General features: G+C 32.1%; 2 protein-coding genes across 2 annotated transcripts in view; one reads left to right on the forward strand and one right to left on the reverse strand.

Annotated features, from left to right (window-relative positions):
- Nucleotides 1-4994: 4994 nt before the first annotated feature.
- The window catches only part of LOC107445131 (SEC14-like protein 4), a gene marked incomplete in the record, with an annotated part of 88565 nt that continues 69705 nt past the window's right edge, over nucleotides 4995-23854 (forward strand). The window contains 1 exon segment of the mRNA XM_071187591.1: nucleotides 4995-5054.
- Nucleotides 8326-9033, reverse strand: LOC139427003 (uncharacterized). Its single transcript, XM_071187281.1, has one exon. The coding sequence runs from the start codon at nucleotides 9031-9033 to the stop codon at nucleotides 8326-8328; it is 708 nt and encodes a 235-aa protein (XP_071043382.1).

The following is a 23854-nucleotide window of genomic DNA, read 5'->3' on the forward strand; positions in this document are numbered from 1 at the left end:
TTTTTTCTATAACTCAATGAATTGCTGAATGTTTAGTGGCATTTTAAAAACATTGAAATATGTTATGTTTAAGAATAAGATATAGAAATAATATGTTGCATATTGTATGATTCATTGTTTAAAAAATTGCTTCATTTTGCTAGATATTTACGTTACATGGTTTTCTTTGGATAAAGATGATTAGCAAATAGCATCCACATGTTTCGATACATTCTGAAACTTACGTTCGCAAATTCACCATAAAATGTCGCACAGCATATTCTTCAATTACGATAAGCTACATTTACCACCAAATACTGCTACTATGATTATTTTTGTTTTCTTATATATATATATATATCTGATATGATACTCTCTTTTTAAACAGAGCTCGTAAGGCCCTTAAGATACTGAAATGGGGGCACGAAAACTTAAAAGATTTTTTTTTCCTAATGCCCGCCTGTGTTAACATCCGTCAATTCAGGCATCTACAGGGCGACAGATATCTGTGTGGCCTAAGGATTCCTAACGAGCATCAAACATTCTCAAAATTAAGTGTTCATTCACTGGAAAATTTAGTGTTTATTCAATTTAAGAACTGTTCCTTCACTTGGTTATCTTACTACTTATTATTTAAACCACCAAAAGCTTAAAACAATATTATGTAAGTTATCTAAATTTTTTTTACATAATTTGCATTTAATAACAAATATGTCGACATGCATTTAATAACAAATACGTCATTTAGCTAAAATTACAAATTTTGAAATTTTTATGATTTTTTTTTAAAGACAAGCTAAGCTTAAGTATTCCTTCACTGGTTAGTTTACCCTATAAGATTTTGAGAAATTTGCGATGTTGTGAGAGATGCTTAAAAATGTTGACTGCGTATTTTTATTAATATTTATAAAATATATATTCAAGAAATTGATGAATATTTTATTCCAAATTTATTCATTCGTATGTATATTATTGAAATTTTATCAGTTATTGAGAAAAAAAAAATAAAAAAAAATCACATTAAAGAAGCACAATCTGTTGTATAATCATATTCTATCAGAAGCATGCTTTTATAAAACTCCACATTCTCTGAATAAAATGTATTTTATTCAATAAAATGTTTTATTCAAATTTCTTTACTAAATTGCAAATAGAATTTTAGACGACTAAAGAAGAAACATCGTATTTTATAGCTTAAAAAAATAAAAATGAAAAGATAAGCAAACGATTATTAGCGAAAAAAATATGAATGAAATTTTATGCTAAGCGCGCGAAGTCAAGTTCCTCGCAAGTTTATCACATTTTAATATTAATCGCTCCATTTAATCATTTCTTCATTGTCGCCAAATTATTTTTTTAAAAATAATTAATTTTAATTTTTCTCAGCTTCTAATAAATAAAAACAGTTGAAACTTTAGATTTTTCAATTGAAAAATATGTAGATTAATATGGTATAAAAAAATTCATACCTTATAATTCAAAAATTTTTCATCCTTAATTTAATTAAATAATAAAAAATAATTAACAATTATTAAAAATTATTTTTTTCGTGAAATTATCTTTGGGTAAATGAGTTTTATGACTGGGTGAAATTTTCTTCGAATTGCTTTATTAGTTTTTAAAATATGACTAAAAACGTAAAAAGTGAAATTAACATTAAGGGGTACGAACTTTGGATCGCTCTCCTGACCAAACTATGGGGACCATATTTCCCAGATTGCGGCTACCCCCTATATTTTGAAGGTTAAGAATCCAAATATGTAAGAAAAAATACATGTTTATTCAGAGAAAGTACGTTTTTGTGTCTGATTTCGTAACTTAATTAATAGTTAGCACTAATTAATTAGCATATTTGAGGTCACCCCCCGGAACCATTAAGATTGACATAGTTCGTGAAAATCCGATCATTAGAACGAAAGTTATTCAGGGTGATATCGTTTTTTTTTTTTTGCGGACTGTACACACAAAGTGACTAGTAGAAAAGCTTTTGAAATTTAAGCAAAAAGTACTTAAATAAAAGAGAAAATAATTAGAATTTTTACTTTGTACTAAATGTAGATTGAAACTAATAACGAACGTATAATTAAAAAACCTTTCTTTTATTGTGATAGAAATTGCAATTTATGCAACTTTTTATGAGGTAAATTTATGCAACTATTATAGGTCAATATATATTTAATAATTTTTATACAGAAAACCAGTAACTTAAAAAGTAACAGTTAAAAATATTTTATTTTACAAATTAAAAAACCTTAATCATTTTATAGACATTAGGAAAATTACAATGCCCCTCCATAAAAAATGTAATTTTCTTAAAAATAGTAAACGCATTTAAAACTACATCTTTTTGCCAGCTAGCAAATAAAATATATACGATCTATACAAAGGTAAAAGCAGTTGAAATTTTACAAGAAAGGTTCAGGATGTTAAATCTTTGCACCTCAGCCAGCTGTTAGCCTTGGCCGTCTGAACAGTTTATTCCATACCAATCCATCACACTATACAACTTAGCCACTTCTATGTTATGTTTTCTGAATTTGTTGCACTAAATCAAGCTAATTCTACACTTTAATATACTAGTAAAATAAAGCATCAGAGCATGACTGAGTATCGGAAAAATTTTAAAATAGGAAAAGTGAAAAAAAATGTCGCCCTTTCTTGTAAAAAGTTATCGGACAGTCCCTAGAAAACTTCTCCGTGCAGCAAAATGCTCAGGACTTTTGTACCATTCTTATTTCTGAATTGAAACGACAGACTGTTAATTGCATCAGACGATCGCAATGTTAAACGAATGGACGGGAATAGAATCGGTCTCAGTCAACCGCAAGTTTAGGCTGCAGTCACGTGACTTCTTCTTGTCCATGGGTTGGGGGTTATTCCACTCTCTCTACCCCAGTATTTCAACTCTATGATTCGAATCCCAGCGATGACTGATCGATGCGATTTCGCTCTCGGCTCGCACCTACCACAGTATCGACGTAAAATATCCTCAGTAGTAAACGAATCATGGGATAGAGTCCCTTGCCATCGGGCTAACCGGGGTAGGTTTCGTGGTTTTCCTCTCCATTAAAACGCAAATTTGGTTAATTTCATCAAAAAGTCCTCCACGAAGACAAATTTTTCTGCCCCCCCCCAGTTCTCTTATAAAATTCCACGTTATTTTCGATAAGTGTGAATTTTTAACAGCTATCCATACCTTTTTAGTGTACGATTTGCCTAATTTTAGGCGCTCGCCTTGTTCTAATTATGAAAACGGGGCAAAATGTCAAGAAAAGAAAGCCACTGTTTTGTTAAAATGAAAAGAATTTGTGATATATTTTTCAGTATTTAGAAGATTACACCAAAGCTTTTCATTGTCTAGGCTCAAAAAAGTGAGAATTATTCGTCGATTTTAAGACTGTTTTTAGATGACTCTGACAGATAACACTTAAAAATGAATATTATGCTATAACTACTGTGAGTTTGTTAAGTTTATCTTTAGCCTTTTGTTGGTAAATCTGAAAATTGAGCATAACTGCAGAAAAGCCAGTTTTGTGGCAGTGAAAAGCGTTTATTTAAAAAGTTACTCCTATGCTGCATCATCTGAGATCATAAAATTTGCAAAAAATGTAGAATTATTCCTTTTTATAACTTTCCTCTAGGTCAGTGTTTCTTAACCTTTTTGGTATAATGGACCCCTTTTAAAATTTTTTAAGAAGTCACGGACCACCCCCTGTGAAAAAAATAATTGCAAAAAGACATCCATAATTAGAAAACATTTAATTTTATTATTTTAATAGCATAAAAAATTTTTATAACTAAAATTTTTAATGTGAAGATTGCTGCTGCTTTTCCTTAATTAACAAATTGAATTGGGGGATAGTTTTCGATGTTTTCGATTCGATCGATACGATGTTTTGTTTTTATTGTCACGAGCGTGGAAAATCCCTCTTCGCGAAGATACACCGTAGCAAACAGAATTATAGCTTCCATAGATCCCTTTACAAGCAATGGGTAGGCTTCCAAACGTTTTAAAAATTAGGAGTAGTTAGCGGGACTCATGGACCCCTTAGGGGTTCATGAACCACAGGTTAAGAAACCCTGCTCTAGGTGGAAAAATCTCGCCAAGTTGGCAATTTTTGTAAAAATTGCTTTTAGTTATTTGTTCATTCTAAATACCAGATAATTCTTTACGAAACGTTGATTTGTTCTGTTTAAAATTATAACTTTGCTTCAAGTGTAAGGCACTGAAACTGTGGCTTTTTTCTTTCTTTGATGGATAAACTTCAGTCTTAAAATAATTTTTTGTTAAAATATTTTTATTCAAAAAGTGCAGAATATATTTGACATCACCTTTGCAATTCTTCTAATACAAAATCAGCTGTTTTTTTAATAAAAAATAATAATAATAATTAATGTCAAGTTCATGTTGTGCTAAAATCAATAATCAGATTAAAAAACAGGTAGTAACATTAATTTCGTAGAATTATTGGCAGCTTACAGACATAAGCAAGTCATAATATTTATACTCTTTATTTATATTTTTTTTAATAACCATTGCATAGTAATCACATAAAATGTAGAAATACATCCATGCTAAGAAAATATTTTTATCAGTAATAAAAATATTTTCTAATTAATTAATTACTAAATATTAATTTAAATGTTTAAAAAAAAATCTGAATTTAAAAGCTTTTGTTGGTCTCAAAACAAACAGAGACTGATCATTTATAAAAACTTGAAATCTGTTTAAAATTACTTGCATAAATTTTGATGATATGTTCCAATTTAAAGGAATGACCTGCAGATTTTTATGTGAAATTAAGACAATCAAATTTAACGATTATGCCGTAATCGAATCTCAAAAAGTCCTTAGTAACCCTACGCCTAGATTACTCCTTATGTTTCTGAAAGAAGTAACTGACAGACAACAAAAAAACAGAAGTTGTATTGAAAAGGTGAAAAAAAATGGTGAAAGGAAGTGACGTATTTATCCAGAGAAATTGCGTCATTTGTTTATTATAAGTTGATGAGAGTGATTTATCTCTTGCGAAGAGCGGTTTTCTGTCGTTAAACAGTTTTGTCCTATTAGATTGGTAAGTTTGTAATTTTTACTCATCTTTCTTTCATTGTTTAAAATGAGAGGTTATTGCTTTTTCCCTCTTATATGCTTATTCCATCTTATAACATAAACGAGGGGCGTATCCAAAGTTTTATGATTAAATTTGGGAAAAATAAGAAATTTTTATTTCCCGATGATTTATGTGTACATTAACTTAGAAAATACATTATACGTGGCTTGCTGATATAAAATAATTTATACCCTAAAAAATATCGTTTCATGTATTATTTTATCAAAAATATATAATCAAAAGTTGGATAAATAAAAGCAATGAGTAATAGGAAGCAGTTTTTATATGTAACATTTTTATTAATTGCGAATTTTCTCTTTTTATTGATCAATTATAAACTAAGCATTTATTAGTGAATAAAGTGTTGTTCTAAACAAAATTGTTTTGTAAGTTGAACAATTTTGTACAGTAAATATACTTTGTTTATTTAAGTATTCTGCGGGATCATGATGCATTCTTTGTATATTTGAAGGAATCAACTGACGGGCTTGTTTTCTGTATACATACGCATTTCTTGAAATTAACTTTTATTATTTGACGATTTTTACATAAATGAATTTTAATTCATTTGCGAATTTTATTCATTTCTGGTTCATTTAACAGTAACTAAACTTCATATTACAAAGCATTTATGTTCAATTATGTATGTAATGATTAACATGATCATAAACATATTTTAACAGTAAAGATAAACCCCAAGGGATTTTGAAGTTACATTTATTTATACAACTCATTTAAAGATCAAAATTTGTGAGCCAAAAGACGAAAAAAAAAATCTGCTTTTGCATAAAAGTTTATTATGCATATTATTTTTATTAAAAAGGTAATTAGTGATATTCAGGACTTTTCAACAGCAATGAAATTCTGTTTGACTTATACTTATTTAAGCGTAACTCTTTTGTAGATTTTCAGTTTTGTCCCATATTAGTTTTCCGTGGGATTTGATGATAAATATGTTCAGTTCCTATTCTTTAGAAATAAGTGCATTCCGCTAACGCGTTTTCAAGATTTCATCTGACTAGGCTTACTTATGCTTAATATTTGAAGTTTAGCAAATTAATATTATTTTGTTGTTATTTTTATTTTCTTAAATAATAGTTTAAATATGATGGATAAACAAATATCGTACTACATGTGATGAGACGAGACAAGGAACAGCACGCGCTTCTAAACATAACTTTATTCCTCTTTGTTTACACACACACTGAACAACAAAATTAATAGAAAAATAGAACATGAATAATAGCGCCCTCTAGTGATGAGGCAAACTGAATTTAAGGCCGAACATGCCGCCCGTCTTGAGTTCCGCAGTGGACTGATCGTTAAGACACGGTTACCAGCAGATCACCGAAGTCAAGCATCACTGGCTACGGTCAGTGTGCGGGTGGGTGACCACTTGGATCAGTCTGCGTAGGGACCGAGGGTGTACGGTATTGGTCCTCGTTAAACTGTGCTACCGTAAAGTGCTCGACTACGCGCGCAGGTCGTCGGGCTACCGAAGCGGGGGTGCCATCCCCTCCGCAGAGGATCAAAATTGTGATGGCATGTCTTCGGAAAAAAAGTTTGGATGTTTCCCAGACGGTCGCCAATAGCCCATTGTGCAGCTCTAGTGCGACGTAAATTAACAATAACAAGCCGCCCGCCTGGAAATACTATTTCAAAATTCTTAAATGTGATACGAATGCAATAAGACATTAAATGAACTGTTTACATGAATACACTTACATAAAGACATTTTTTTGTACAAATTTCTGCTTATTTTGGTAAAAGACACAATTTTGTTACATTTCCTTTAAATATGCCATCTGATGTTCTAACAGTTACAACTCGAACATGATTGTCAATACCGGTGTGTAATTGGACTACTCTGCACATTTTCCACTTGGTAGGTGGCAGATTATCATCTTTTAACAAACACAAATCATTAACTTCGATGTTTTTAGTTGGCAAAAGCCATTTTGGTCGTTGTTGCAGTCTACACAAATATTCTTTGTGCCAACGTTTCAAAACTGCTGCCCCATTTTTTGGATTATCTGCCATCTTGTAAGATAAGAAATGTTAAATTCGGTGTAATTTGGTTCGGGAATGCTTGTTAATGATCTTCCGATTATAAAATAACCTGGTGTTAAGGCCGATAGGTCGTTAGGGTCACAAGATAAGGCAGTTAAAGGTCGTGAATTGAGACAAGCTTCGATCTAGGCTAAGAGGGTCTCAAATTCTTCGTGTGTTAATTTGATATCACCCACAACCCGTTTTAAATGATATTTCGTGGATTTAATGCCCGCTTCCCATAGGCCCATGTGAGGAGCGCCGGGCACATTTAGATGCCAACGTATACCCATATCAGACAAAAATTTGTCAACATTTTGATTATAACCCTTTGATTTTGCTAGTCTTTCATATTCCATTAGTTTGCGCTTAGCTCCATTAAAATTGGACCGCAGTCACTGTATATGTCGCTACATTTACCCCTACGAGAAATAAATCGCTTTAGAGCTGCAATGAAGGCACCTGCAGAAAGATCAGTGACCTACTCTAAATGGATAGCTCCTGTTGTAAAGCAAATAAAAAGAGCTATATATGCCTTGAATGTTTTAGAGCCCCGTCCTTTAGCTGCTTTAATTTGGAACGGGTCTGGATAATCAACTCCACATCGTAAGAATGTAAGAGCTGGTGAAATTCGACTGGATGGCAAATCACTCATCATTTGGTTAGTGACAGATGCTCTAATTCTACAACATTTAACACATTTTGTAATTATATGTCTGATAATATCTCTAGCACCCATGATCCAAAAAATTTCCTGAATAGAAGATTGTACAAGTTGAGCACTAGCATGTAATAAATTTTGATGATAATGTCTAATAATGAGATCAGTTAAGACATGCCTTTTTGGCAGTAAGATCGGATGTTTTTGGTCGTATCCGATATTTGCATGTCGCAAGCGACCTCCCACCCTGAGAATACCTGAATGATCCAAAAAGGAATTGAGAGATAAAATTTTGCTTTTGCAAGATAAGGGTTGATTTTTTGAAAAGCATTGATCTCACTATTAAACTCAACAGATTGAACTAATTTAATCAATACATTCATAGCATTATTAAGTTCATCAGTTTTTACAAAACCAGTTACCTTACTTTGGGAGTTTCTGCAATTGTGAATGAATCCTAAACAATATGCTGTTATACGTTTAAGTTTAGAGAAAAAGGAGAATTAGTTTATCAATTCATTTGCTTCAGATGAATGGCTGATAGTAGGCAATTGACTGCACAGTACACACTCTTTCTTCAGGCATAGGCTTACACATTTGAGATATGAGCATATTTGTTAGGAAAGAAATCGGTTGATACAGAAATGTTGGACTACTAAACCACTGAGATGTGAATAATGTTGATGATGACACACCACAGGTTGCGATATCTGCTGGATTTGTATCACCACTAATGTGATGCCACTGATTTGGGGAAGATAAGCTTTGGATTTTTGCTACTCTGTTGGCAACAAAGGTTTTCCATCGGCTGGATGGCGATCCCAACCAAGAAAGAACGATAGTTGAATCTGTATAGAAGTGAGATTGGGATATTGGAATATTTAATGCACTGCACGTAAATTTCATCAGCTTTACTAGAAGCAAAGCTCCACTTAGTTTTACTCTTGGAAGAGATTCATTCTTTAGTGGTGCAACTCTTGTTTTGGAGACAACAAGTTGAACACTGATTTGTTTATCATCTAGCACTGAGCGACAGTATATGACAGCCGCGTAAGCCTTTTCTGAAGCGTCGCTGAAGCCAAATAATTGAAATTGCTTGTTACGTGACAAGAGCCTTGGTATTTTGATGTCTTTTACTAGCATCATATCTTCTGCAAGCTTTGTCCACTCTTGTGAGATATTTGGAGAGATCGTTTCATCCCACTGCAATTTATGTTTCCACAGTTCTTGCATAATTAGCTTGTATTTAATTGAAATAGGTGCCAACCAACCTAGAGGGTCGAATGTTCAGGCAATAGTAGAAAGAAGTAGGCGTTTTGTCAAGGTATCTTCAAAGGATGTTGGAGAAACTTTGAAAATGAACACATCGTCTGCTGGATTCCAAAGAACTAAAGTCTTTATGATATTGTCACTGTCTATGTCAAGGGATGTATTTTTCAAGCACAAGTCTGCATCAATTAATTCAAAAATTCATTGCTGTTTGTTGCCCATTTCCTCAGACTGAATCCTGCGCTTGATAACATTTGCATTAATTGTGTTTGTAATTCATGAGCTTTACTGAGTGTTTCAGCTCCAGACATTAAATCGTCTACATAAAAGTCTTTCATAACTGCATTGGAGACCAAAGGAAAATTATCTGCTTCTGTTGCTAGTTGTTGAAGACATTTTGTAGCAAGATAAAGCGCAGAAGCTGTGCCATAGGCGATTCTAGTGAGTCGATAATCTTGAATTGGCTCAAAAGGTGAGTTACACCATGCGATTCTTTGAAAATCAGAGTCCTTCAAAATAACCTGTCTGTACATTTTCTCAATGTCTGCTGTTAGAGCAATTTTATGTGTTCTAAATCTTATGAGCAATGTTGTTAAGTCATCTTGCAACTGCGGTCCTACCATCAATTCGTCATTAAGTGAAACACCTGTTGAAGATTTTGCAGAACCATAAAAAACAACACGGAATTTATCCCCGATTTTGTTTGGAACTGGATGATGAGGGAGATAAAAACTAGATGTGGCTGGAATGTCTATGTCCGTTTCTGGTATTAATTCCATGTGCCCGAGATCTAAATAATCTTGCATGAATTTATGATACTGCTTAGAAAGTGACTGATTTTTGACAAACCTACGTTCAATTTGTTGCTAACGATGAATAGCAAAATTTCGAGATGAACCAAGTTCTGCAGATGATTCACGAAAAAGAAAATTGACAGCAAATCTGCCAGTGGAGTCCCGAGAAAATGTTTCTTTAAAATGATTTTCGCATGCAATTTCTTCCTCTGAATAGCTTCTTAAAAATTATATACTGGGGCTAGGACGGACCAATTCGATGATGAGACGAGACAAGGAACAGCACGCGCTTCTAAACATAACTTTATTCTTCTTTGTTTACACACACACTGAACAACAAAATTAATAGAAAAATAGGACATGAATAATAGCGCCCTCTAGTGATGGCGTAAGCTGAATTTAAGGCCGAACAACATGTTTTATGTAAATTTTAAAAAAATCGTTCGCGTTATTCTAATAAAATATTTTGTATGCCTTTTAGAATCGTCTAACGGTGGGTTATTCTTTCATTACAATTCGAAATACAAATTGAAATGAATTTTCACATAAATACTAGAGTAAAGCGCGGATCCATTTTCTAAGAATAACTCTAAAACAAGCATTTATAATTCATAAATGATATGGTGGCTCCAGTGGCCTCCCTATGTCTCTTTAAAGCCCGTTACTGTATGTATATCTATATAGATTGTAATAATTCGTCTTTTTAGTCTACCAAATTGAATCACCTTGAGTTAGTTCTGCTTTTCAATGGCATGGGTTTCAGTTTTTCTAACCTAAAATACTTTTGGGTTGAAACATTCTCATCTGCAAGGACTGAGACCATATTCAAATTATTAAAATTTGTAATACATATTTTATTGAGCACATGTGGCACACTCTAGGGAGGAGCTTCGCAGCACGTCCCCAGCAACAATTTCGCAGCTGCGATTAGCACTACAAGAGAAATGGACAGCAATTCCTCAAGAGCTTCTTGACAACTTGATCCTAAGCATGGACAGACTAGCAGTCAGAGGTGATCGTATCCCGTACGAAAGGCTAGAATTTCCTTGCCAATCCGGTGTGAAATGGACGTTTCGGTCATTTGTAAATTGTGTTTTAAGCCTATATTTCACTAAAGTTTTTTATTGTTCATGTGGATTTTTTTTTTTTTGCAAGTTGTTTACCTTTCTTATATTCTTTCATTTTGAGGATCCTATGATATGATTTTTATCGATTTTCAACAAACACTGCTGTACAAACTTACATTCGAAAAACCACTTCGTCCTTAATTTTTGCACACCAGTGTATGTATATATATACTGTGACATCACTGGCTACGGTCAGTGTGCGGGTAGGTGATCACTTGGATTAGTCTGCGAGTGGGTGTGCGGTATTGGTCCGCGTTAAACTGTTTTACCGTAAAGTGCTCGACTTCGCGTGCTGGTCGTCGGGCTACTGAAGCGGGGGTGCCAGCTCTGGTGCGACGTAAATGAACTACAACAACTATGGCGTCCCACCGGGGAAGAGAGAATTCTTCCCCCCTGGAAGTTCTGGTGTGACCATTGCTTGAATCTTGTTAACATTTCGAATGAACCCACATTTACGACGCAACAGAGATGAAAAAATAGGAAAAAAACATTTTGATTAAAAATTATATATTTTTTTGCAAGTAGTAGCAACAATAGGGAAAAATGACTATTTAAAAAAAAAGCAAATGTTATTAATTATAATTATTAAATAGACATAAAATTTAATACTTATAGTACTATGCGATTTCACTTGACTATTACGCTGTCATAAATTTCACCATACGTACCACGGTACACTTACGTGGACCTGCATGTTCTTGACTATATTATTTTTAAATATTAAGTAATTGCAAATTCAAAAGCTTCATACAAGTCACAGAGCTATTAAGTCAAAAGATAAAATTGTTTTCAGAATAACTAAATTAAAAAATATTTAAAATTAGTTAAATTTTCGAGCATGTGGATTTACCTTCATTCTTCAAAAATCACTTCTGTTCATGTGGATTACCAATGTCTACCCAAATAACTTATGTTCTACATCTATTGGAATCCCGAGAAAGCTTAAATATCTACGAATTCAGTGAAAGTAAAACTATAAATTTTCTAATAGCGTGTTTTTAGAAGCTAAGAAACGAAGGTCCACTTATGTGAACCGAGGTAATGAATAGATTAATGACAGGTGCCTTTTAAATTTAAAAAAAGGCGAAATTTTAAATCAGACTTCACACTTAGAAAAATAAAAAGAGAAGTCTCTTGTTTAGGAGAAGATGGTGTGTTGCGCACTCCCGGAAAATTATTGTTGTACAATGTTTTATAAATAAATAACTCGTCTATAAATTTATGATACATAGTAAATTGGTTATTAATAAAAAAATAAATTCGCTTATAAAAAAACTATTAGAATTATTTTTTTAACAAATGGTGAGAAAAACTATACAGGTTATATTGAAATACGAGTAAGAAAACGTAATTTAAGCAAAAGCATAATTTAAGGTTTGATGGGGGCTGATAAAAATCTTTGTTAATGGTTTTAAATTTCATCCTAGTTGCGGTAACATGCTTTCAGTTTCAAACAAAAAGTTAAAAATAAAAGCAAAGATATTTAATATTTCTCCGGCACAGATAACGTGAACTATTTCTATTTTCAGCAAAAGTTTTATCTTCTTTTAAAATCAGAGTTAATAAGTTTAAGCGCTTCATTTTTTTCAGAAAATTCAAATAATAAAAGAAATTAATTGCTTTAAAAATGTGCAAGTTTAGAAATTAAACCGTCTAACAATCAATGAATGTTCATAATAGATGACGTAAAATTAAAAAGTAACATTAAAAAACTCTGCACTACTCTTAGTGTCAGAATTTGTTCACTTTTTTTCTTCTTTTTTTCCTTTGCACTTAAAAAAATAGGAACCGATTGAATAAAGGTAATCATTTTAAGTCAGAAAGAAATATCCATGCGAATCTTTAAAAAAATGCTTGAATCAGATTAAATAAGTCTCCTACTGGTGGCTGAGTCAGCAAATCTGGTATACTTCCCATACAAGCTATCATCGAAGCTACCTTCCCTAAAATGCCCTCTTCTTGTTTCCATAGCACCAGACTGCCGCAGACTTTGAGGCGGGCAGAGTACTTATCTTAGACAAACAGTACTAGCAAAAGTGATAGTATGTATGTAAGTATGTGAACCGATGTAATGAATAGGTTAATAAGCAGCAAGACTGAGTGGTTTTAAACACAATATGGGAGACAGGGACACTTGATGGGAAGGGGTTATTCAATTTTTTATTATGATTTTGCTACAAACCAAAACTTTAATTTCGTCACATTTAATATTAATATTGAACTTTAAAGATTGCTAACAAGCAAAAATGGTAAGTTCGATTTGATTGTATTTAACAAAAATTAAAATCATGGATTGTGTGTGTGATATAACTTACTACAACTTCTACTGTCAATTGATTATTAGTAAGACATCAAATGACTACAACTTCAACTGCACTTGATGATACCAAAAGATGTAACAACGTGCCTCATGTTTTTCATTCTATTAATAAACTACTAATCATAACTAATGTCGACTCTCTTTATTATTGATCTAAAATATTATTAAAATAGCTACAAAGACACAACATTGTGTCAGAAAAGCATTTTCCTAAGGAAAAAGTCGTACCCATGTGTAAATGATCTGCGTAAGTTAGTAGTTCAGTAGTGTATGGAACTTTTTGTGTCCACCTGTGCTTATAAGTGATAATTGAAATGGAAACCTTCAAACCACCTGGAGCCATGTCATTTAGTGGCAATTTGATAGAAAACTGGACAAAATGGAAGCAGAAACTTAATAATTCCCTTGTAGCTTCGGAGAAAGATGAAAAACCAGATGCAGTTAAAATAGCGATCTTGTTGAATCTAATCGGTGATGAAGGTGAAAATATCTATAATACCTTTAAGTTAGAAGATAATGAAAAGACATTTAATAGTATTATTAAAAAATTTGATGATTATTGTTTTCCACAAAGTAACGAAGTTTTTGAACGATTTAAGTTTTTCTCCTGCTCTAAGAAGGATGGTCAAAGCATTGACAACTATGTGACAGAACTAAAAACTCTGGCTGCTTCGTGTAATTTTGGAGAGCAGGAAACCAGCTTGACTCGAGATAGAATAGTACTTGGAGTGAAAGACACTGGACTGCAAGAGTGATTACTTAGCGAGCCCAGTCTAACCTTACAGAAGGCTGTTGACAGTGTTCGTGCATGTGAACTGAGCAGAAGCCAAGTTGAAACTATTAAGGAGTCAACAAATGGCAGTAGTATTGATGTGATTCAAAAGCAAGGACAAGGTAGCAGTTATGCTCGAAATCCGCATCCTAATGTGGACTGCCAGTCATGTGGTAGAGTGCTCAAAAGAGGGCAGTGCCCGGCATATAATAAATTATGCAATAAGTGTAAAAAAAAGAATCATTTTGCTGTGATGTGCAAAGATAAGTTCAACTACAACAAAAATGTGAATGAGGTACAATTTGCCTGTGACTCTAATAGTAGTGACAATAATGATATTTGTCTTTTTGTTGATAGTGTGCTTAATGCTCACTCGGTACATTGTAATGAATGGCTTAAAACAATATCAATTGAGGGTCAGCAGGTGTCTTTTAAGTTAAATACAGGGACACAGGTAAATGTTTTGTCTGTGCATATTTTTGAGACATTAAATGTGAAAAAAAATTTAAGCTCAACTGATGTTGTTTTAGTGTCATATGGAAATAACAAATTGGAACCTATTGGTTCCATAGATTTAATGTGCAGCACTGACAAATATTCTGATATGTTACTTAAATTATTGTAATTGATGTGAAATAAAAACCTATCCTAGGTTTACAAGCTTGTGAAAAGCTACAATTGGTCAAATGCATTGATACTCTTGAATCTAAAATAAAAGTAGTTGAAAAATATAAAGTTGTGTTTGAGGGACTGGGAAAGTTTCCTGGGGAACCTTGTCACATTGAGGTAAAAACAGATGTGGCTCCTGTAATAAATGCTCCTAGAAGAGTGCCTCAATCCTTATATAAAGAGTTAAGAAAAGCTCTTAATGAATTAGAGAAGTTAGGCATTGTATCGGAAGTTAATCAGCCAACAGATTGGGTTAATTGTATGGTAGTGGTTGAAAAGCCTAATGGGAAGCTACGGATATGCCTTGATCCTAGAAATCTTAACAAAGCGATAAAACGTGAGCACCATGCAATTCCATCCGCTGATGAAATAATTAACCGATTAGTGGGAAAACAATGTTATTCTGTGGTCGATTTAAAAGATTGGTTTTGGCAGGTGCCGTTAGATGAAAGAAGTTCAAAATTATGCACTTTTAACTCTCCTTTCGGTGGATACAAATTTAACCCCCTACCTTTTGGTATTAGTTCAGCTCCTGAAGTGTTTCAGAAGAAAAATCAGAAACTATTTGGGGATATTAAAGGTGGGGAAATTTATTTCGATGATATAATTATTGCAGGTGCGGATGAAGAAGACCATGATAACATTTTATTAGAAGTTTTAGAGAGGGCCAAAGCTAATAATGTAAAATTTAATCCTGACAAATTTCAATTTAAAGTTCCTGATGTAAAGTATATGGGTGTTCTCATTTCAAAATGTGGAATACAAGCAGATCCAGGCCATGTTAAAGCTATTGTTGCAATAGAGAAACCCTCTGACAAGAGTGGTATTAAGAGACTGTTAGGTATGGTTAATTTTCTTTCAAAATTCATACCAAATGTTTCAGCTGTTACAGCCCCTCTAAGAAATTTGTTAAAAATTGATGTAGAGTTTCAATGGGGTCCGGAACAAGATGTAAACAACCATTAGTTCAACACCAGTTCTAAAAGTGTTTAATGAATCTTTACCAATTACTATTCAATGTGATAGTTCAAAAGATGGTCTGGGTGCTTGCTTATTGCAAGAAGGTCACCCCATTGCTTTTGCATCTAGAAGTTTAACTGAGACTGAGCAAAATTATGCACAGATTGAAAAGGAATTATTGGCCATTGTTTTTGCTTTTCAAAAATATCACAATTTGATCTATGGTCATATGATTGTTGTTGAAAGTGACCACAAGCCCTTAACCTCTATAGTGCATAAGCCAATTAGTAAAATTTCTTCTAGATTGTAAAGAATGCTTCTTAAATTATTGAATTATGATTTCATAGTAAAGTATTTACCAGGTAAGAAATGTATGTTGCCGACACTTTGTCTAGAGCTTATGTAAAAGATAAAGTTTCGGATGATCCTGAAATGTTAAGCATGGTGCATTCAATTTTTAAAATCTTACCAATGAGTGAAAGCAGGTTTAAACAATTTCAAAAAGCATCTGAAGAAGATAAAGATTTAAAACTTATTGGTGAATACTTTCAAAAGGGCTGGCCCGAAAAGGGAAAGGTACCTGAAAATTTGAAGCAATATTACAAAGTTAAAAATGACATAGTTTGTTTAGAAGGGCTTGCATTTCTAAACGATAAGATTATAATTCCGAATATATTAAGACAGCGATTCTCAACCTGTGGGGCGCGAGCACACCAGAGGGGTGGCGCGAGAATATTCAAGAGAAAATATTATTTAAAAAAATTGATTAACTGGATGAAAGGAAAGCGCACATATACATAGAAAACAAAATACATTTTGACACATTTAATAACTTATTAAAGTGAAACAACTTATTAAATCAAAATTGAAGGTGGGGAGCCAAGGGTGGCTTGGCCTTAAGGATTTTTTTTATAATTTTCTGATTCAGTCTGTGTATCTGAATTTTTTCTGTAGCATCTTACACCTATCTCTAATATATATCACGTATACTTTTAATTGTAAAAGAAAATTTCATTTATTTTATAGTACAATTTTAAAATTTTAGCTTCTGCACCTAAGGTTTCGCACAGGTTCCAAAGGTGAGTCATGTTTTGAAATCACTTTTTCACTTACTCAAATTATCTTTAGAAAAAACACTTGGACTGGCAAACTTCTTTTAAAAAGGCACTTTAAGTGTCTTGCTGATAGGAACAAGTTTCCCGACTTTAAAAAAGATATTTGTTTTCAGAGTGCATAATTTGTTTATTGATTTTACTTTGATAGTTCTTGTGTGAAGTCATTAGCGATTCTTTTGAGTTAACTCATTAGAATTAATCAAGAATTATTGAGTTAATTTTTTCAGAAGGAAGTTAATATCTCTTGCTTCAAAGTTTATTGAAAACATTTTGTCACGCAACATCGAGAAAAGCTGACACTACATTTTCAGCTGTATCACCAATTCTCATAGCAGCAGTATCATTTGAAAGAGGTATGAACTGTAATTGTTTTGAAAAATTAACTCCAAACATAGTTTCTGCAATCTCAATTGCTGTTGATTTTTACTTTACTTTTGTTTTGGTAGTTAGTTAAAAATAATTTAAGGACAGAATTCAAAATACTCAACATACATTATTGTTGCATACATTTTACTGCAAGTGGGGGGCGCGATGAAAATTATATTTGAAAACTGGGCCGCGAATACTGAAAGGTTGAGAAACGCTGTATTAAGACAGGATATGTTAATGTTAATTCACGAATCTCATTTGGGTATTGCAAAATGTAAAAGTACAGCTAGGGAATTAATGTACTGGCCAAGTATTAACCGAGATATTCAAACTATGGTTTCCAAATGCACCATATGTGAAAAATTTCATAAGTCCCAGTGTAAAGAACCGCTAATTCCACATGAGATACCGATTCGCCCCTTTCAAAGAATTGGAATTGACATAATGTACTTTCATAATACGGATTATTTAGTATTAATTGATTATTATTCAAAGTGGGTTGAGACTGCACCTATTCAGAATAAGACTGCCACCGAAATTATACTCAAGTTAGAAGACATTTTTTCCAGATTCGGAATACCAGAAACTATTATTTGTGATAATGTCCCATTTAACAGCCATGAGTTCAAAAGCTTTGGAAAGGGGTGGGACATTAATATTCACGAGTCCAAATTATTCACAAAGCAACGGGATGGCTGAGAAAGCAGTTGGGATATGTAAGTCTATCTTTAAGAAAGCTTTTGAAGATAATCGTAGACCGTCAGTGGGCTTATTAGAATACCGTAATACACCTATTTCTGGATTAGGCTTATCCCCTGCTCAGCTAATGTTCAACAGGCGACTGAGAACTAAATTGCCCATTACCAGTAAGCTTCTTAATCCTAAACTTTTTAAAGATATTGACATAGAATTGTTAAGGAGGCAACAGAAGCAGAAACACTATTATGATAAATCTGGTAAAATTTTAAAAGAACTTAAACAGGGAGATAAAGTTATTGTTCAAAATGTCAAATCCAAACTATGGGAACCAGCTACTGTAGTGGGTAAAACTAAAAGTCCTCGTCAATATGAAATCAAAACAAACTCTGGGAGAACTTTAATAAGAAATAGGAGATTTCTAAAATTGTATAAAACATGCAATGAATATTGTGGTAGTACTGCCAGTCATTATTATGATGATGATCCTGATGAGTCTCCAGGAAATAAATGTACGATCATTACTAATACAGTTTCTAGATCAGAGACTGTGAATGGTCCAGGCAGTAGTCGTATAAGACAACGACCCCAATATTTAAGTGATTATGTATGTGATTAATTTATTATGCTTAATGGGATTATTCTTGATGTATTGAATTAATTTGATAAAATTTGAAAAGGGGTGTGTGATATAACTTACTACAACTTCTACTGTCAATTGATTATTAGTAAGACATCAAATGACTACAACTTCAACTGCACTTGATAAGTTGATGATACCAAAAGATGTAACAACGTGCCTCATGTTTTTCATTCTATTAATAAACTACTAATTATAACTAATGTCGACTCTCGTTATTATTTATCTAAAATATTATTAAAATCTACAAAGACACAACAGCGTGCACTATATTTTGTGACTAGGACTTCAGAAAAGTAACCAACGAAATATAGTTTTGCAAATCTTGAAACTCAAAATATTAAATGATGTGACTCGGAAGTAAAGATATTTTTATAACTATAATAAAAAATTTTAAAAAAATGAACTTCCGTGGCGATTAAATTTATTGTTTGATCGTAATATGTTATGAAATTTTTTAACTGGTATTATGAAATGTTCAAATAATGTCTGACAAAAACTGCTGTAAATGTTGATTTAAAAAAAAGAAGAAAAAACTGGAACCGAGACCGAAAGTTAACAAGTTACATCAAGGTACGAAATCACCATTTGCCATTGGTGATCCTAATATAAATGGTGTGTTCCAGATCAAACTATCATATTTTTCCGGGAGTTAAGAATTTGCGATTGCGCGCTAACTCCGGGATGTCACTATAGTCTGAACAGAGCATTCACAAGCTCTTAGCATATTTGATAGTGTAGTATATTTGAGGTCAGTTTTCCGAACCATTAAGATTGAGACCTAGTAGTGAAAATCAAAACTTTTTAAGGGTGTTCCATCTTTCATTTTGCGCACTTCACAGTGCGTGAAAATAAATAAAAGGCGGATACTTTTAATAACTTTTGATCACATCATCGTATTTTCAGGTTTTTTAAATTAATCTTTATAGTTCGTGAGTCAAACCTTAAATTTGCAAATGATTTTGTGCATACAATATTTTGAAGTAACATAATCAGACGTTATTTTAAGTTTCCTTAAGATTGAGTTCTAGTTCGAGAAAATTCGATCAAAAGTTATTCAGATTGTATCGTTATTTTATCTTTTTTTTTTCCCTCTGCGCTTTTTTTTCTTAAATTGCGATACTTAGCAGCTTTGTTATTAAATATTTAACCGTGAATTTTATATTTAATGGCAGCTTTTCCTTTGTTATAAATATCTTTTTTTTATAATCTAGACACTATGGATGGAAACTTCATTAAAAATAAGTACTAAGAAACACATCTAGAAAAATTCCGGTTATAAAAGCACGACTAGCTTATTGTTGCTTATCCTACGAGGACCATATTTTTGAAAACTGTAACTGTAAAAAGAAAAGAAACAAAAAGAGTACTTTTTTTACTGTAAATCAGAGTCTGAATTCAAATTATTTACGATTCATTAGATATCTATTAGTCTTGGTAAATGCTAAGGCAATATCTATTAGTCTTGGTAAATGCTAAGGCAATGTCATTTAAAATAATTTCGATTTTTAAAAGACGAGACATTGTGACTTAGTTTTCAAAGAAACCGGTAATTTTGAAGCCCTGATTTCGTTATATTTTTATTTTTGTATTGTTATATATTGCGTACATAGCATAACTTGGTAATTCTTATCTTCCACGAGTTGTCTTTGAGTAATAATTTTGTGCGCATTGTTAAAATTAGAAGAAAGGTTATTCAGTACATTGCTGAAGTAATATTCGTTAATAGCTTATGTTCTTATATATGTAACAAATTAATATTTTTGATGTCCGTAATATGAACTTGAGTATTCTAGTTTAACAATAAATATCAAATATTTGCTCAAGCAATAAACAACAAATCGAATTCAGTAAACAAATGGCCAGCACTAGCTATTTGTCAGGAAAGTATACTGCATACGATAACCCGGAAGTTTTGCTGAAGTAAAGGTTGTTGTTGTTAATTTACGTCGCACTAGAGCTGCACAATGGGCTATTGGCGACGGTCTGGGAAACATCCCGGAGGATGATCCGAAGACATGCCATCACAATTTTGATCCTCTGCGGAGGGGATGGCACCCCCGCTTCGGTAGCCCGACGACCTGCGCGCGAAGTCGAGCACTTTACGGTAGCACAGTTTAACGAGGACCAATACCGCACACCCTCGGTCCCTACGCAGACTGATCCAAGTGGTCACCCACCCGCACACTGACCGTAGCCAGTGATGCTTGACTTCGGTGAAGTAAAGGATACAGTGCCCTCTGCTATAGAAATCACAATCCATACAGTATGACGAGAAATACTTGGACAAATATATTGTAAAATTTTAATGCTTATGAAAAACTAAGCATTCAAATAAAGATGAAAATAACTTTCAATGCAACAAGGCCTGTAAACTAGTCACAAAATTTTCTGCTGCGAACCGCAACTAACCAGCTAATATTTTTGCGATTTCGAGGATTTTACTGGGATGGCAGAATCTATCCAAGATGGATTAAATAGAAAATGAATTCAAGTCTAGTGAGGAAAGTGGCCATTCTTTTTCTATAAGAGAATCAAGAAAATGTGTTAAGCTCTGTTGCGGAGTTGGAAATTGAAACTTTGGTTTTCATACAACTTTTGTGCACTGTCTTACATAAGATTGTGATGAAAATATGCTTTAAAATTTTATCCAATTTGTTTCATGCATTAATATCAATCGATTTATGAATTACCTATGCGGAAATATGTTATACGGGTTGTCTCTGTGTTATTCTTTATACTTTTTTAACCTCTCTGAAAATCACTAAAATAATTTTCAATACCTATCTACTACACCTGAAAAGAATCAAGCCTAGAAAAGTATTCTTTTTTTTAAATTTTATTTTAAATTTATAATATTTTAAGAATCTTAATAAGTAGGAATCGGCAATATTCTTTTTATAAAATGAAATCGCTTATCAAGCCTTGATAATCAAAACTTGGTTTATCAAGGTTCTACATTAATTTAATAAATCTTTCATGTGTTTCTGAAGACCCAGATTATATTGTTATTTTTCCTCGTAATTTTACTGCTACGTTACTCTATAACAATCAAAAAGTAAATTGTTTGATTAAAAAAACCTTACATACTAATGTGATATCTATGTTGCGTAGGGAAACAATATAAAAGGAAGCAATAAATACAAGAGGAAAATTGAGATTAAAAAGAGAAAGAAATTAAGATTTAGAAGATTGTGTCATTCTTTTAAAATGTGTATGAAATAATATTGACAGCTTTAACTGTTTTCGTGATTATTATTTTATTAAGGAACTTATTATGTTCTCTCAATTTAATGAAAAGACATTAAAGTAAAATGTTATTTCGTATGGTATTTACAAATAATATTCATTAAAATATTAAATAAAATATTTCTAAGTAACAATAATTCAGCTGAAAGAGTTTTTTTTTCTTAGGCTTTATAAATTAGTACATTTTGGGAATTTGATTTTATGAAAGAAAGAAAAAAATTGTTAAATCGTGTGCATGTACTAAGGGTGGTTTTTATTAACATGAGGAAATTTTTTTTCATCGATCTTTTTCGACACCTCCTAAAAATGTGCCATTTGGTATAAAACTATTATTTGGAAAGTTTCAGCTCAATAAAGTAATGTCTAGACCCCGATTGTCGAAATTTTAAAAAATATGATTTTTCTCAAAAAATTGCACATTTTTTGTTATAAAATGTGAATAGTTGGTAGTAGAAACATAAATCCTGATTCATTTTATAGATAATGCTTTTAACTTTTCAAACTCGTTTGCAAAACGAATAGACGGCTAAAAGTTTAATAATTCCTCCAATTTGTTGAAATGACCTTAAAATGGCTGAAGTAAAATAGATATTAAACATTTTGTAACTATAAGAAATAAAAAATATTAGAAATAAATAAAGTGACATTATTTTTTCGATGCATTTTTCGTAAACTGTTCTACAGGGATTGAGTACCATAAAGAGATATGATTGATATAAATGAAATAAATTATTATAATTTAATCCCTTTTTTTATTACGAAAAGTAATCTTATTCGTTGTTTCCATATGAAGACAAAGTGCAATAATAATAATTTCTGTACATGTTATTTTGTGTCTCTTTGTTTTGCCTAATTGGCGATATCTTCATTCTGAGTAAAAGCCTTGAAGAATATTGTCAAAAAAGTATAATTTCGAATTAATCATGAAATGATCAGCCAAAAGCGTAAAAATGGAGTTTTGTTTTGATTGCTTAAAAATATTCGGGTCGGAATATTAAATCGAAAAGAAAGAAATTATATCTCTTTTAGTCATCATTTCATATAACATTATCATCTAGTTTCAACCAGTGAAAAAAGTTAAGAATTTAAACGTGTATGGGAAAGAACCGTAGGATGAACTTTTGTAACATTTTGTTGTAATATCTCAAAATTCAATTACTTCATAAATTTTATTCTACTATACTAAACACAATGACAACAATGCTCATACGAAGCAGTTTTGATATTGGTTTTTTTCAAGATTGACAAATTCTATGCTTTGTATAAAAATGTTTCTTTTTAAATTAAAAATAAAGCATCCATATTAAAAAAAAAAAGCTTTAAGGAAAGGTATAGATTTTGTATTGATTTTTTCTTGTGGAGGGGTATTTAAAGCACAATTAGTCCCAAACCTACCGAAGATTCATACTTGAGAGGTAACTAGGAGATTTTCAGTTTAGCCTTGATGATTGCTTGGGTAGTACAAAACTGTGAAATTTCTAAAGTACAAAATTGGAGGTAGGAAATAAAATAGAAGTAATTCAAACACTTCTTCTTTAGTGCTAAAAGTTGGTGAAAAACTTGCGTCTTATTAGAGCAATTGTTTAAAAAAAAATTATTTTATATATTGTGCGTCATCATCAAATTTTAATTTTGAGATCAATTTTTTGAGTGGACGATGAAAAGTTCAATACTCGCTAAAAAATTTATTTTAATGTTTTATTTTCAAGAATTAGTTTCCCGAGATAGGCCTTTAGAAGTATTTGATACATTTTTTAATGACCCTCTATATAAAGGTTTAGATTAATGCTTCAAATGCTGCTTTAGCTTTGTATCAAGACCTAAAATATGCTAAAGCTTTCATTATTTTGGAAAAACTAGACGCAGTTAAATTAAAAATAGCAATAACAGAGTTAAGTTAAACTGCTTGTGGTAGTTAAATTGTCAATTAGTTGCTTTTGATTTATTTATTTATTTATGTTGTTCATTTACTTATTTATTGAAGAAATCTTGAAAAAGAAATGAAAATGCTTTCAAAACTACTGTCACGTGATGAACATGAAATAAGTATAGAATATAGTTAGGAAACTAGAAT

Source organism: Parasteatoda tepidariorum, chromosome X1 (assembly GCF_043381705.1).
Source record: "Parasteatoda tepidariorum isolate YZ-2023 chromosome X1, CAS_Ptep_4.0, whole genome shotgun sequence".
Taxonomy (NCBI): domain Eukaryota; kingdom Metazoa; phylum Arthropoda; class Arachnida; order Araneae; family Theridiidae; genus Parasteatoda; species Parasteatoda tepidariorum.